The following is a 13,676-nucleotide window of genomic DNA, read 5'->3' as shown; positions in this document are numbered from 1 at the left end:
CCTCTCTGGACTTTGATTCCAGGGTCTGTGGAAAGGCTCCAATGACAGCAGGGCTGAGGTGCTGTTATCCCTCCAGAGGCCCATGCCTCCCTACCCGGCCTGTCCCCAGGTTCACATTTACCCTTTTAACCCCAGATCAAGTGCTTTCAACCCTGGAACAACCTCAAAGAGGAACTGGGTGGGGTTGGGGGGGGAGAAAAGGGCTTTCCCATTTCCCGTAAACACCACTTCCCTTCTGCCAGTTGGCTCCCTCCAGAGCACCCTTGATCTTGGGCCTCTCTTTAGGGCAGAAGAAGCCTGAAGACTGGAAATCACCCCAGCGGAGTCCAGGCTGGGGCAGGGACTGGTCTGTCGGGCTGCTCGCCGTTGAATGAATGAATGAGCTTTTTGCGAGGGCTCTGAGAATGCAGGAGGTGAGGGCAGGCTTTGTAGGTAAGCCACAGCTACTCATTCAGAGACAGGCTGTGTCCCCTGCAGGGGACCCCAGGATCCCTAACCCCCATGCCTTTGTCCTCCAGCTTCTCCATCCCCCCACCAACACACACACACACACACACACACACACACACACACACACACACACACACACGGGCTCCCACAGTCCACATCTTACGGCCCACCGCGGTATGCGTCCAGCCATGCTCCTTGCAATGCATCAGTCTCTCCTTCCTCTGGCCTCCCCCTTGGAGGGTGGGGGCAGGGGCTTCCAAGTCTGATGGGAAATCAGGAGTGAGTGGAGGCCAGGAGCTGGTCCAGGAGTCGCTGGGTCCCAGGAGGCAGAGAGAGTCTGGCTTTTAGAGTGGCTTGGGAGAGGACCTGCGCTATTCGTGGGGGCTTGGGGTGGGCAGCCGGGCACCCTGAACAGGTGTGTGTCAGAGCCGGAAGCCAAACCAGAGCCGACCTGAATGCACAGAAGCTTCTGGGAAACTTTCCTGCCTTCTAAATATTTAGACAGTGAGATGGATGGGCAAGCGAGGGCCAGACTGGGCTGGCTGGGCCCGGGGTTATTTTGAGAGAAGTGTTCTTTTTTGCTCCAGGACAGACAGTCCCCTTCTCCCTCCCTCTTCTCCCAGAGCCTGTCAGGGCCACCCCCGGAGAAGGAGAAATAGGGAAATAGCAGCTGATTGCCCCCCTGCATTCAGGGGGGTCAAGATTCCGGCAGGCAAGGACTCCGGGGGGCTTACTTCCTCTCATCCACAGACAGCCACGGCCCTGAGCATCGGGCTCCTGCTCCCAGCAGCCAAGGGCAGGAGATCACAGGCAGCCGATGTCAGCAGAGGGAGCAGCCGGCTGCGGACCCCATTTTGGATGATGTACCCACAGTGCTGCCAGCTCGCTGCGCCTGGGGGCCGGGTGTCCCCCGCCCCTCGCCCCAGGCTGACAAAGGTACCCGGATCCCCTCCTTCCCCCCGGGAGTGGCGGGAGCCCTCGAGTCCTTCCTCCCAGAGACAGACCGGGAGAGGGGTGCCTGCGAGTTGCCGTGGGTAGGCCTGGGACCCAGGCAGCAGAACCACAGCCTGAGCCTCTGGAAGACAGCCTTGCGGAAGAGGATGAAGACCCAGGGGTCCAGGATGGGGTTGAAGGCGTTGAATCGGAAGGCACGGAGGTCCCCCATCTCACTGCTGTCTGGGGCGACAGCCTGCGTGAAGCCTCGGATCTGGGGACAGGGCGGGGGCGTCAGGAAGCAACCCCGAATCCTCTGCCCCCCACCCAACACCCACCCCGCCCTCACTCCCCTCCTTCCACACGCTTCCTTGCAGGAATGAGGGAGGGGTTCCCTGCCGCAGGGGCAGGAAATAAGATATGACGAAAAGTAAGTGAGAAATGCATCTGGGGAGCAAAGGGAGAGAAAGCCCCAAGAAACCACCAGCCCAGAGGTCGGAGGTCGTGCGGGTAAGGCCTGGGGCTACAGCTATGTGGCTCTCCACGTTTCCAGCCTGTGAGTCATCTGTAATCCCCCCAAAGTTTTGATGACCAACTCTGGCATTTTACAGAAAGAGAAGCCGAGGCCCAGAGTACAGGGTAGGGGAGAGGCAGGGAGAATGATTACAGGGGACACCCCTGATCCAACTCCTGAGAGGCAGGCAGGAGCTCTGCCCAAAAAGGGCAAGGCCCAGAGAGCCCCTGGCAGAGGTGAGGGGGTGAGGGCGGGGCTGGGAGGTGCGGCGGGGAATCAGACTCTGGAATCAGATGAGCCTGAGGTCCAGACCTGTCTCTGTGTGACTGTGGACAAGCCCCGTCACCCTCCGTCTGTAAAAACAATGATGGGACAGGAACTTGGTTCCACTCTTTGCCAAGTGCTTGTGGAAGGGGTACCTAAGGTCATCTGAAGACGATCTGAGAGAGAATTTGTGAACCGCAGGGCACAGGGCAGAGACACAGAACCACGGTTCCAGGACGGGAGGATCTCATTATCTTATGACCATTACAGGGAGTGGGGGAAGGATGGGGTGTGTTTGGGGGGATTGCCGCAGATAAGAAAGGGGCGAGCCAAGGGCTCAGGAGGGGAGACCCCTTTCCAGAAAGTTGGGAGCTGTCTGACCGCACCCAAAGCCTCTGACCTCTTGGACCCCAGTGTCCCTGTCTGAGAACTAGACTACCCTGCTGGCAGACCTAGCTGGGGGCTGCCCTCCTCCCTCCACCCGTCCCCCCACCCCCGCCGGACCCCCTTCCCCCACTCCAGCCACCAGGGGGACTTACCGTGAGGGGCAGGGAGCACACGGCCATGATGACGGTCATGAGGGCCAGCAGAATGAGGTGGTCCACCTCGTCCTCTCCCGCCCGGGGCCCGGGGACCGGGGGGCCCTGGTGGCGCGTCTGCTGGCGGTGCATGCGACAGAGGCTCAGGGTGACGGAGCTGTTGCACAGCACGATGGCGGCCACCAGCAGGGCCATGAGGCTGGCGTAGGCCAGCGAGAAGGCGCGGCCGCCGGCCTCCGTGGAGCGCATGCGGATGAAGCACCAGCTGCCCGGGCAGTACTGCTGGTGCTGGCCCAGGCCCAGGAGGGGCAGCGCGCAGAAGAGGCCGCAGAAGGCGTAGACGGCAGGCAGGGCCAGGCGGGCGCAGCGCGGCCCGTCCAGCTGGGCGTACACGTAGGGGTGGCTGAGCGCCAGACAGCGCTCCACGGCCATGGCGAAGAGGATGAGCATGGAGGCCAGGCCGAAGAAGGTCATGGCAAAGGCGAAGGCGTCGCACAGGGCGGGCCGGCCCCGGGCCAGGCCCAGCAGTGAGCTGTTGCGGGCATAGGCCACGAACACGGCCGGGCTCAGGAAGCAAGTGCCCAGCAGGTCGGTGACCGCCAGCCCAGTGACCAGCACAGCGAAGGCTGAGGGACGTGAGCGTCGCCGCGCCCCCAAGATGCCCAGGGCCAGCCCATTGCCCACCACGCCCGCCACGAACATCAGGGTGCTGGTGGCGGGGCCCACCGAGTCCCGCACGTAGGTGAGGTTCCTGCACGAGTCGGCCATCCCCCCACGCCCCACGGCCTCTGTGCGGACTGGACTAGAGAGGTCCCCGGGGCGCAGGTGGGGGTGAGGGAGAGGGGGAGCTCAGACGCCTACCGCCCTCCCCATGGGTCACCCCTTCTCCTTGTGTGTGCCGCTGACTGGCTGGCCGGCTCTCTGCCTCTCTCCTCCTCTCTCCTGCGTCCTTCCCTCTCCCTAGTTCTGTCCTTCTCCCCCACTTGCCCACCACCCTGTCTCTCCTTCTGCCTCTCCCTCTCTCCCCCAGCGGCCCTCTACCTGCTCTCACCGCACCTCTGCCTTCTCGCTCAGTCCCTTTCTCTGTGCCCTGCTCTCCGGTCTGCTGGCTCTACCAGTCTCTGCCTCTTCGAGAAAGCTGCTCCTTACTTCCCTCCCTCCTCCCTCCTCCCTTCTCATCTAGCCTGCTCGCCCCAGCTTTTTCATTTCCTCTGACTGCCCCGCCTTCTCTCCCCCTGTCTGTTCCAGAGGGCCCCCCCTGCTTCCTCCCCCCTTCCCTGGCCCGCTCCCTCCAACTCTCCTGCCCAGTGCAGCCCAGTCCACTCTCCTTCCCTCCCTGCTTCCTCTCCTGGTCTCATTCCCTGAGCCACCTGCCACTTCCCCACACCTAGGTCTCTGCCCTTCTCTGCCCCTCCCCAGCATCTTGGGCAGCATGGGGATCCCTGAGTCATTACGCCCTGGAGCACACCAAGACCTGAGGGGCTCAGCTGGCCAGTCGAAGAGGCTGTCTGGGGGTGGCCTCTGGGATCTATTCTGGGCTTCAGGCCCCGGGGTTAGGACATTGCCCAGGGATTGAGAAATGACTAGGAAATTCTTCCCCGATGTAGTGTTTTTCCGCCACTACTGAGATTTCTGCTCCCCCAGATACAATTCGCTCCTTCCAGAAGGCTGGGGAAGGAGATGGTAGGGCTCGAGAAAGAACGCCAGTCCCTAGAGCTTGTCCTAAGGTGCAAGCCTATCGACCCGGCCGAGTCTTGGGGCGACAGATTCTGGGGAGGAGGGCTTTGGTGTCCAGTAGTCTGCCAGGGACAGGCCCCAGGACTTCCAAGAGCATCAGAGGGGAGTACCCTCCCACCCTCTTGCTTCTCGCTCCAGCAAGCCCCGGCCCCAGGCCAAGTCCCAGAGACCTTGACTTCCAGGAATAAGATTTTAATATTTTGGCCACAAACAGCCATTCAGGACTCCAAGATCATTGTCATGTCCAATTCTCCCACACCTTCCCAAACACACCTTAGCCACCACCCCCAGGCCCGTGTGCTCAGCCCGCATGTCCCTGCTGCCCACACAGTGGTCACAGCCCCGGGCCCCACGGAGTCAATGGCTTCCCATGCAAACTCCCCACCCAGAAGGGCCAGAGTCCCTCTCAGATGCCCCTTATTTCTGAGGGAGGCAGTTTAAGTGGAGCGATTACAAACTCAGGGGCTCATTTATTTGATGTGAGTTCCTGTCCCCGTCCCACTACCTCTTTGCAGCGTGATGACCTGGGTGAGAACGAGAAGCTGGTGTGCCTCAGCTTCCTCATCTGTACAATGGGGGTAAACCCAGCTTCATGGGCCAGGCAGCTGGCCATGGCCAGTGGCCCGTGCCAGAGCCCTCTCTGTGACAAGGAGTGCGTGTGCACACATGTGTCACGTCCGAGCCCTGGAGGGGATGTTCCCGATGCCAAGGGCTGGACACTGGGTAGCTGCAGACTTCCCTTTTCTGCACCCAAGCACCTCGGTGACCACAACTGCCTCACCCCTTTCCCCCTCTCCCTATCACCCATGCGCAGCAGCACCCCAGCTTCCGGCCTCAGCTCCAGCCATGCCAGGGGCTTGGGGAGGTGCCCCGGAGCCCATGGCCTCGGGCCTCCTGGCTCTGCGGCTCCCCGCACTGCCCCGGTTTCTGCAATCCCCAGGCAGACCAGCAGGAACTCAGGAAGTTATATGATATTAATGAGGGATGATGCCTGGCGGGCTTATGTCCTGTGGCAGCATCAGGGGAGTTGGGGGGCGGGGCGGGGCAGCTCTGGCTCCTGGAGCCTCCCTCCCCCTGGCTTCCTGTCCCCACCAGGGACCGATGAGCATTCAGGAAGTCCACTCGGCTCCCAGGCCCAGTGTAGCCTGGCCTCTGGCACCCTGCCCCCCTCCAGGCCTCAGTTTATCCACCTGTACCCCTGGGGGCCAGGAGGGCTCGCATCCCTGGCGTCCATCATATGCTCCAGGGCAAGTGGGGGAGGCAGCGACTCTAATGAGAGGTCCCCAAGGCTGGTTTCAGTGCTGGATCCCCTCCACTCCTTTTCCAGAACCCTGGCATCCTGCCCATCTGTGACCAAGCCCACACCCAGGGCCACAAAGGGTTCCTTTTCCCTCAGGTGTCTTGGGGGTGAGAAGTCACTCCAGCTGGGCTGTGAGGGGGCAGCTTCCAGGACTGGGAGTGGGGGGGAGTGTGGGAAGGAACAGCTCCAGGAGGGTGAATCAGCCTCCCTTCTCCTCTCCCACGGCTTGAACAGGACTCGGGAATCCCCAGAAGGACTGTGGACAGGGGCAGAGGAAGGAGGGCGGCCTAGGGACAACCGGGAATGGCCGGCACAGTTCCTGGGAGGGGAAGATGGGCACCCAGGAGAGGGCGTGCAAGGGGCTGTGGCGGACACGTGAACTTCAGGCGTGGGTCTGTGTGACATTAGTGGGGCCTGCGGAACTGAAGTGAGCATTTTTAAAAAATATTTTTCTTGGGGCGCCTGGGTGACTCAGTCATTAAACGTCTGTCTTCAGCTCAGGTCATGATCCCAGGGTACTCGGGTCAAGCCCTGCATCTGGCTCCCTGCCTAGCTGGAGGTCTGCTCCTCCCTCTCTCACTGTGTGTCTCTCTCTGTCAAATAATTAATAAAATCTAAAAAATATATTTATTTATTGGGGTGCCTGGGTGGCTCAGTCAATAAGCGTCTGCCTTGGGCTCAGGTCATAAACCAAGGGTCCTGGGATCGAGCCCCACATGGGCTCCCTGCTCTGCGGGAAGGCTGCGTCTCTCTCTCCTACTACCCCTGTTTGTGTTCCCTCTCTCGCTGTGTCTCTGTTCAATAAATAAAATCTTTAAAAAATATATTTTATTTATCTATCTATCTATCTATCTATCCGAGGTGGGGGGAGGAGCAGAAGGAGAGGGACAAGCAGACTCCCGGTTGAGTGTGGAGCCCAACATGGGGCTCAATCCCACGAACCCCAGAGATCATGACTTGAGCTGAAACCAAGAGTCAAACGCCCAACCCAGTGAGCCACCCAGGCGCCCCCTACCGGCGCATTTAGACAGCACCATGAAAGTGTGTGCTTGTGGGCACAGTGGCTGTGAGTGGGCATGATTTTCTCAACTACCTCTTTGTACGTCTGTGTTCCTTTGTCCACTTCGTTGTGGGTCTGTGCGTGCGTGGTTATATTGTGGGCCCATGGACTTCTTTAAGGCTGTGTCTCCGTGTGTGTGTGTGTGTGTGTGTGTGTGTGTGTTTGCACGGAGGGACTGCCTGGCACAGGGGGAAGAGAGCGGCTTTGGAAGCGTCCCTCCTGCCCCTCACCAGTCACTTGCTGTGTTGTGAGACTCTGGACAACAACTTCCCCGGCTCAGCCTGGATGTTCTTCAACGCGTGGCTGCCTTGCCCCTGTTGGGGGTGTGGTGCGAGATTAGGGACCGAGTCCCCCCTGCCTGCCTCCAGGAAGCCCTCAAACCAGTGCTATTCGTTCGGCAAACTCTCACCCACTTCCAGGGTGCCGAGGGTGGGGGGTGAAGAGGGGCTCTGAGGGCACCATCTGATGGACACGTGTTCCCAAGTGGCGAGGAAGGGCAGAACAGGAGCCTGAGCTCAGAAATCCTCCACTGAGTCATCCGCAGCCCTGGGCCTCTCCCATGCCTGCTCGCTGGCCAGTGCCTCCAGCTGCCTGCCCAGGCCCCCCTCTGGACCTGCCCCTGAGCTAAGACCCTGCTCACCCGGGACCTGACCTTCTCCTGACTCCCTGGTGTCCTGACCCTGCCCTGGGAAGAGGTTGGCCCCACCTCGTACCCCTCCCCACCCACACACACACTAAGGGGTGCAGGCGCTCCCGCACATCCCATCTCCTGCTTACACCTGCCAAGCCTACCTGTCTACCTGTGTCCTTCCACTGCCTCAGGAAGTTGCTGTGTGACCATCCTAACCTGTCCCTCATTGCCAGGTGCCAACGCCTTCCGACAGAAACCATTTGTCTCTGCTCACCACCCTCTCCTACACCCCCAATGGGCCCTTGCCAGCCTCTGCTTCTCGTCCCTGCTTCAAGGGGCTCTACTCTTGCCATCCCCACCCTGCCTTTGCCTCGCCTGGGCCCCTCCTCTGAGATACCCTCACTTCTGTCCTTCAGGACCCCCTCCAACACCTCCAATCTCTCCTAAACCCTCATCCATCAGGGTCACTCCAACCTCAAGCCCCAACTGGCCAGGGGCTGTCACTTCCCTGTGCCTGATTCCATGCCTATAAAATGGGGGTAAACAGAGTCCTTTGGGGGGCCATCTGAGAATTAAGTGAGGTGGGGCTTCAGAAACGGGACTCCAGTAAATGATGGCCATAGTTGTGACTCGGGGCCACCCCTCCCCTAACCCCCCTCAGCAGAGCCCAGCATGGCTCAGAGCATGTGGAATGCAAAGGGCAGACAGCTGCTGGGAGGGGCAGCCTAGCGCCCTTCAGGGTTTGGGGTGAAGTGGGAAGGGACTGCTAGCAGCAAGCACTTCCTCAGGTGGTGCCCTCTCTGCCTCTTGGCCTGGCTCCGACCCCAGAGCTGACCTCACAGGGGAGGCTGGCCGGAAAGAGCAGCGGGTAACCAGAAGCTGGTACTACAGTCATACCTCTAACAAGATTACCCAGGTTTGCATGCATGGATGCTGGTCACCCAGGACCTGCCCTGTCTGGCTCATCCAGCATCCCCCCCCACCCCCCGCCTCCCTCCCACATCTCCTCCAGGTGGACCTCCATCCTGCCAGCCCTCCCTTCATCCAGCCCCCTTGCTTCTTTTGATTTCCATTCCCCAAGACCAGGAATGTAAAGGAGGAAGGATCCACAATACACAGCCCCACGATTTCAGCTCTAAAAGGATCTAAATCCCTACAGTCTAGGCTCAGGAAATCCTTACATTCCTGAAGTTGCAGAGCTCTGGGTCCCAGCCAGACAAAGGAACAAGATTCTGGCCCCACAGGGTCGAAATACTCCAGAATTCCAGCCCTCTGAGGTCCGCAATTCTAGATTCCTCTACTTCTCAGGTTCTAGGATGTAAGGATGCTGGGTCTGAGAAATTCCAGAATTCTCTGGCAACTTCCCTCCCAGTAACCCTACTCCCCAGCTCCACTCCGCCCCCCAGCTCATCCTTGGCTCTCTCTGTCCCCAGTGTCCCCAGGGGCTCCCACAGACATGATGCAAGTCGGCCTGGAGCCAGCTGAGAGGGGTGGGAGGCAGGAGCGAGATGTAATTACAGCTGGTCCTGCCTCAACCCAACAGGAAGCTCAGAGTTGAGGCCCAGGGGACCCTAATCCAATGTGAATAATGGAGCACTCACCAGAAACACACGGCCCAGTGAGCCGGCTCTATCCAGATTCTTGGGGGTCTGGTCCCCATTATCCCCGGCTGGGGAACACAGGTGTTATTCCGGAGAAAAGAGGAAGTGGGGATGAGGAGACAGGAGGGGGTCTCTAACCCCATGGCCCTCTAACCAACCTGGTAAAATAATTGACCAAACGCACAGCTCACCCAATCTACATCTCATTTCCTTTTAAGATTTTTTAATGTATTTCTTTGAGGGAGAGAGAGAGCACAAGCAGTGGGGAGCAGCAGGAGGAGAGAGAAGCAGTCTTTCTGCTGAGCAGGGAGCCCCATGTGGGACTCGATCCCAAGACCCCAGTATCATGACCTGAGCCAAAGGCAGACTGAGCCACGCAGGCACCCCTTCATCTCATTTCAGCAGACTTTCAGGATGTGATACATTCCACTTTAAGAAGCCCCTGACTTAGGCTCCATGAAAAATAACACCGAGCACCGGGGCTTCTTAAGCAGGAGATGTTGGGGCATGGTGTTGACTTTGGAGAGCTGAAAAGCCCAGGTCCCACCTCCCAGTCTCTGGTCACCCTGAGGAGGATACGGGTCTGAGATCACCCACACTTCCACTTTGGGAGAAGCTGGAAATAAGGACTTTTAAGCAAAGGACTACTATTTTTCCATTGGGTCACTAAGTCAAGAACATTTTTTAAACATTATGTAGGCCAAAAGTAAAGAACCAAAAATAAATGAATAAATAAAAGATGAAATAAATAGAACTGCAGGCTGGAAATGTCCTGTGGGCCACCCATGTGTGAACTGAGAAACACAGGGCAGGAACCAAAGCTGTCACAGTCCTCCCTATGTCTTCAGGACAAAGAAATAACTGTTGAAGGAAAGAATAGTACATATTAATTTGTCTCCTCCCCCCTCTAGCCACGTTTCTCTCTCCTCCTGGTCCCCAGGTTATAAGATTTTTTAAAAGATTATTTATTTATTTATTTGACAGAGAGAGAGAGAGAGAGAGCACAAGTAGGGAAAGCAGAAGAGGGAGAAGCAGGTTTCCCACTGAGCAGGGAGCCCAGTGTGGGGCTTGATCCCAGGATCCTGGAATCATGACCTGAGCTGAAGGCAGACCTTAACCGACTGAGCCACCAAGGTGCCACTCCTGGTTCCCAAGTTTTATTACCACCCTGTCTCAGCTCAGATGTCCCCTCCTCCAGGAAGTCCTCCCTGATTCCTAAGCTGAGTCAATTATACCCTCTGAGCTCCCCCATCCCAGCCCTGCCCGCTCAGGGTCACCATTATCTGGGGATAGGTCTGTCTCCCTCCCAAGGGTTTCTGAGTCCCAAGAGGGCAAGGCCAGGGCTGTCTCAGTCACAACCAGGTTCCTAGCTTCACCCAACGAGACTGGTCGCACAGCAGCTACCACAGAAATGAATGAACAACAAACAGAGATCAGTGCTAAGGACAGAGGTAAGAAGCCTGCGGCAGGGGTTGGTCATTCAGGGAGGTGAGAAAGGGGCGACGGGCACAGGGACTCCTAAAAATCTACAGCCCAAGAGAGGAGAGAGGCCAGCTCAGGGGTTCAGAGATTCAGCGCTGGAGGCCATGATCCTCGCCCCATTACCTCCTAGCTCTGTGACTTGGAATAAGGGACCTCCTTTGGCTCAGTTTCCTCATCTGCAAAATGGGTACTAAACAAGCAGCCAGCTGCCTTCTGGGGCTATGGAAATGATTAAATAAATTCAGGATCGTGGAGTGCTCTGTGGAGGTCAGAGCCCAGAGAGCGCATTTCCTCCCGCGCAAGCCTCGCGCCCACACACCACGCCCCACACACCCCGCGAATCCTCGCACCCCAACACATTCCACACACACTCAGAAGAGATGAGAAGGGACGCAGGTTCCTCCATAACGGTCCCAAGTTCTGGGCGTGCCTCACATTCCCCCAACGCACGGGTCCCACCACAGTCACCACGTTTATTGGATCCATAATTTGGCAGGGGCGGGTAAGCGGTCAGGAAGACTCAGAGCAGAACGCAGAACAGGCGCTTGTCGCGGAAGGGGTTCTCCGCGGCGGGTACCGGCGTCACCAGCGGGTCGTCCTTGGCGTGCGTCTCGCAGAAGGCGATGAGTTCGGCCGCCGCCTGCGACACCTGGGGGCGCCAGCGTGAGGTCCGTCCCTCGGCCGCCCAAGGCCCCGCCTCTTGCCCAGGCACGCCCCAACCCCTCCCCGGGCCCGGCTCCGCCCCCTTCGTGACCACGCCCCCTACCCGAGTCCCGCCCCCCCGGGTCCAGCCCAGTTCACAGGGAACCTTCCCACCCGCCCTACCCCAGCGGCGCCGGGTCCAGACCCCAGCCCCGGAGCCAACGCCTTCCTCCCCACCTCCACCCCGCACCTTCATGCGGTCGATGTTCACCTCCAGCTTCAGCTGTTCCACCGTCTTGCGGGCCTCCGCGATCTTGGCCATGTTGTTGGACATGGCTGAGGGCGGGGAAGAGTTTAAAAGCAGGGCGGGAGTGGGGGTCCGAGAGGGTTAGACTGGGGCAAGTCTGAGTCCCCAGGTAAGGATGGCAGTGATACTGGGACCCGGCAACAGGCTTGTGGATGGAAGAGCGTACAAATGGGGTGCCCAGAGATGGAGGGAAGGACAGGAAAACAGAGAAAGAGGAATGAGGAGACGTACAGATGGGGGACCAAGAGGCAGGCCAAAGGAGGGACAGAGGAACAGGGAGGAGAGGGGCATGGAAAGATGGTGGAGGGGTACATAGGATGGGGTACCTAGAGGCAGGTGGAGGGAGGGACGGGAGAACAGGGCCACAGGTGCTGGATCGGGATCCAGGTGTCCTCAGCCCCCTGGCGGATAGAGCAGGAGCCAGAAGGGGGCCCTCCCCAGGCCAATTAGCGGTGGCTCCGGGGAGAACATGGAATTAAGATCGCGGCGGGAAAGGCGCAGAGGGGGCCTCATTAGGGCCTTGGCAGCAGCTGCCCCCTCCGGCCCCCTTGGGGAGCTTCCCCACCCCAGCCCTGGCCACCTCAAAGGCTCCTCTGCTCATTAGCAGCCAGAGAGAGGGCTGGGGGGGGGGTGTAACCCAGGCACCAATGGGAGAGGGGCAGAGAGGATGGAGGGACAAATGGAGGGTCGGAGAGAGAGACGACTAAGTGATAGAGGGATAGATTGAGGCCCAGAAGAAATAGACTGGATGGGGGGGTGGAGATGAAGGGATGGAGCCACGGAAGGAGTCGAGGGAGGGGAGGACAGATAGGGCGGTAAAGAAAGGGACAGGTTGATCCAGGGGACAAAGGGACAGAGTGGGGACAGAGAAGGGGAGGCGGAGGATCTTGGAGGGATGGAGTAAGGGGGTGGGAAAGGAGAGAGAGATGGACAAATGGAGGGGCAGAGTGAGGCACAGCGGGGATAAAGGGACAGAGGAGAGAAGGACAGGGGAACAGAGAGAGGGAGGCACTGGAGGGGCTGGGGGAGAGACAGACTGTTGGAGACACAGAAGTAGAAAGTCATTCATTCGCTCAATCATTCGCTCATTCCCAGGCAGACAGACCAAGGCTGCAATCGGGCAGAGGAATTAGCTGTGCGGTGGAGATCCGAGCCTCCTACCTGTTGCTGCTTCCGGGCTGGGATGGCGGGCAGGTGGCGGTGGCTGGGAGAAAGCGTCTGGGTCCCCCCCATCCCCAGTCCCGCCCCACCCCCTCCCCCGGGGCTTAGCCCCTGAGGGCCCGCCTCCTCCTGCTGCCACTGCCGCTGTCCTCAGCGCCCTGGCCGCCTCAGGTCTGTCTCTATGGGTCCCCTCTGTCTGTCTCCTTCTTTTTCTTTCTGTTTCTGTGTCTCTGTTGCTCCTGTTCTGGGTGTCTCTTGCTCTCCCCCTTTCTCTCTCCCAATCTCCCCTCTCGTCTCTGCCTCTGCCTCGGTCTCTGTCCCTCTGGAACACACACTCACACGGGCACACACACATTCTCTCTCAGGAAAAGACAATCTCTCCCAGTGTGTCCCACACCCTGTCCTTATTCCACATCGCAGAAACATCTCCTGTGAGTTCCGCACAGCCTGTCACTCCATCACATGTGCTTTCCCACCCTGTCACGCCTGCCACCTGTGTCACCCCACCCCAGCCCCTCACACAGAGACGCACACTACCTGTCTCACAACCAACCCACACGCTCCACATACAGGGCCCTACGGTGCCACAGCCACGGAGCCCCTCAAACTGCCGCAAAGCATCCATGCCACCTCGCACAAGCACAGATATCCTATCTTAGACTGTCCTGTATGCGAACAGAATTTCACCCAGTGTCACGCGCAGTCTCTCGAGACGTCCATCACACACATTTGCAGGCAGCTGAAACTTGGGTCTCACACCTGACAGCAACTTCCGCCACACTTTTTGCCAGGTTCTCACACGGTGACGTGGAATTACTCACATGATATCTTTGGGAGCACTGTCACACAACCACAACATTCTGAGGTGTTACATGGTGAGACACAGTCACACGTCCAGTGACCCCCACACACACATACAGTCATGCTTTCTCTTGCACAATCTGCTGGTGTCACACACAGTCTCACACAGTCCCTCACAGAGTGTCCCCTCCCCACACTGTCACGCACACAAGCTCCTGCTAAGCCTTGCGCAGTTCACACCGAACACAGCCGTC

The 13,676-nt window shown here is 58.9% G+C and overlaps 2 protein-coding genes across 2 annotated transcripts; both read right to left on the bottom strand.

Annotated features, from left to right (window-relative positions):
* Positions 1 to 565: 565 nt before the first annotated feature.
* Positions 566 to 3,843, bottom strand: PTGIR (prostaglandin I2 receptor). Its single transcript, XM_044260537.1, has 2 exons — positions 2,701 to 3,843; positions 566 to 1,657 (listed from the first exon to the last, which is right to left on the bottom strand). The coding sequence occupies exons 1-2, from the start codon at positions 3,466 to 3,468 to the stop codon at positions 1,271 to 1,273; spliced, it is 1,155 nt and encodes a 384-aa protein (XP_044116472.1). The 5' UTR covers positions 3,469 to 3,843; the 3' UTR covers positions 566 to 1,270.
* Positions 3,844 to 11,031: 7,188 nt separating this feature from the next.
* On the bottom strand, positions 11,032 to 12,043 carry GNG8 (G protein subunit gamma 8). Its single transcript, XM_044260536.1, has 2 exons — positions 11,404 to 12,043; positions 11,032 to 11,160 (listed from the first exon to the last, which is right to left on the bottom strand). The coding sequence occupies exons 1-2, from the start codon at positions 11,485 to 11,487 to the stop codon at positions 11,032 to 11,034; spliced, it is 213 nt and encodes a 70-aa protein (XP_044116471.1). The 5' UTR covers positions 11,488 to 12,043.
* Between the last annotated feature and the right edge of the window lie 1,633 nt (positions 12,044 to 13,676).

Source organism: Neovison vison, chromosome 7, assembly GCF_020171115.1.
Source record: "Neovison vison isolate M4711 chromosome 7, ASM_NN_V1, whole genome shotgun sequence".
Taxonomy (NCBI): domain Eukaryota; kingdom Metazoa; phylum Chordata; class Mammalia; order Carnivora; family Mustelidae; genus Neogale; species Neogale vison.
The sequence above is the reverse complement of the archived record's forward strand: the minus strand, read 5'-3'. Positions and strand labels throughout refer to the sequence as shown.

Excerpts from the sequence above, each read along its gene's own strand:
- GNG8 (XM_044260536.1), bottom strand. The coding sequence starts at position 11,487 with ATGTCCAACAACATGGCCAAGATCGCGGAGGCCCGCAAGACGGTGGAA. Across the intron at positions 11,161-11,403 it reads TGAACATCGACCGCATGAAG|GTGTCGCAGGCGGCGGCCGA; the intron begins GTGCGGGGTGGA and ends TGGCGCCCCCAG.
- PTGIR (XM_044260537.1), bottom strand. The coding sequence starts at position 3,468 with ATGGCCGACTCGTGCAGGAACCTCACCTACGTGCGGGACTCGGTGGGC. Across the intron at positions 1,658-2,700 it reads TGTGCTCCCTGCCCCTCACG|ATCCGAGGCTTCACGCAGGC; the intron begins GTAAGTCCCCCT and ends CCCTGTCCCCAG.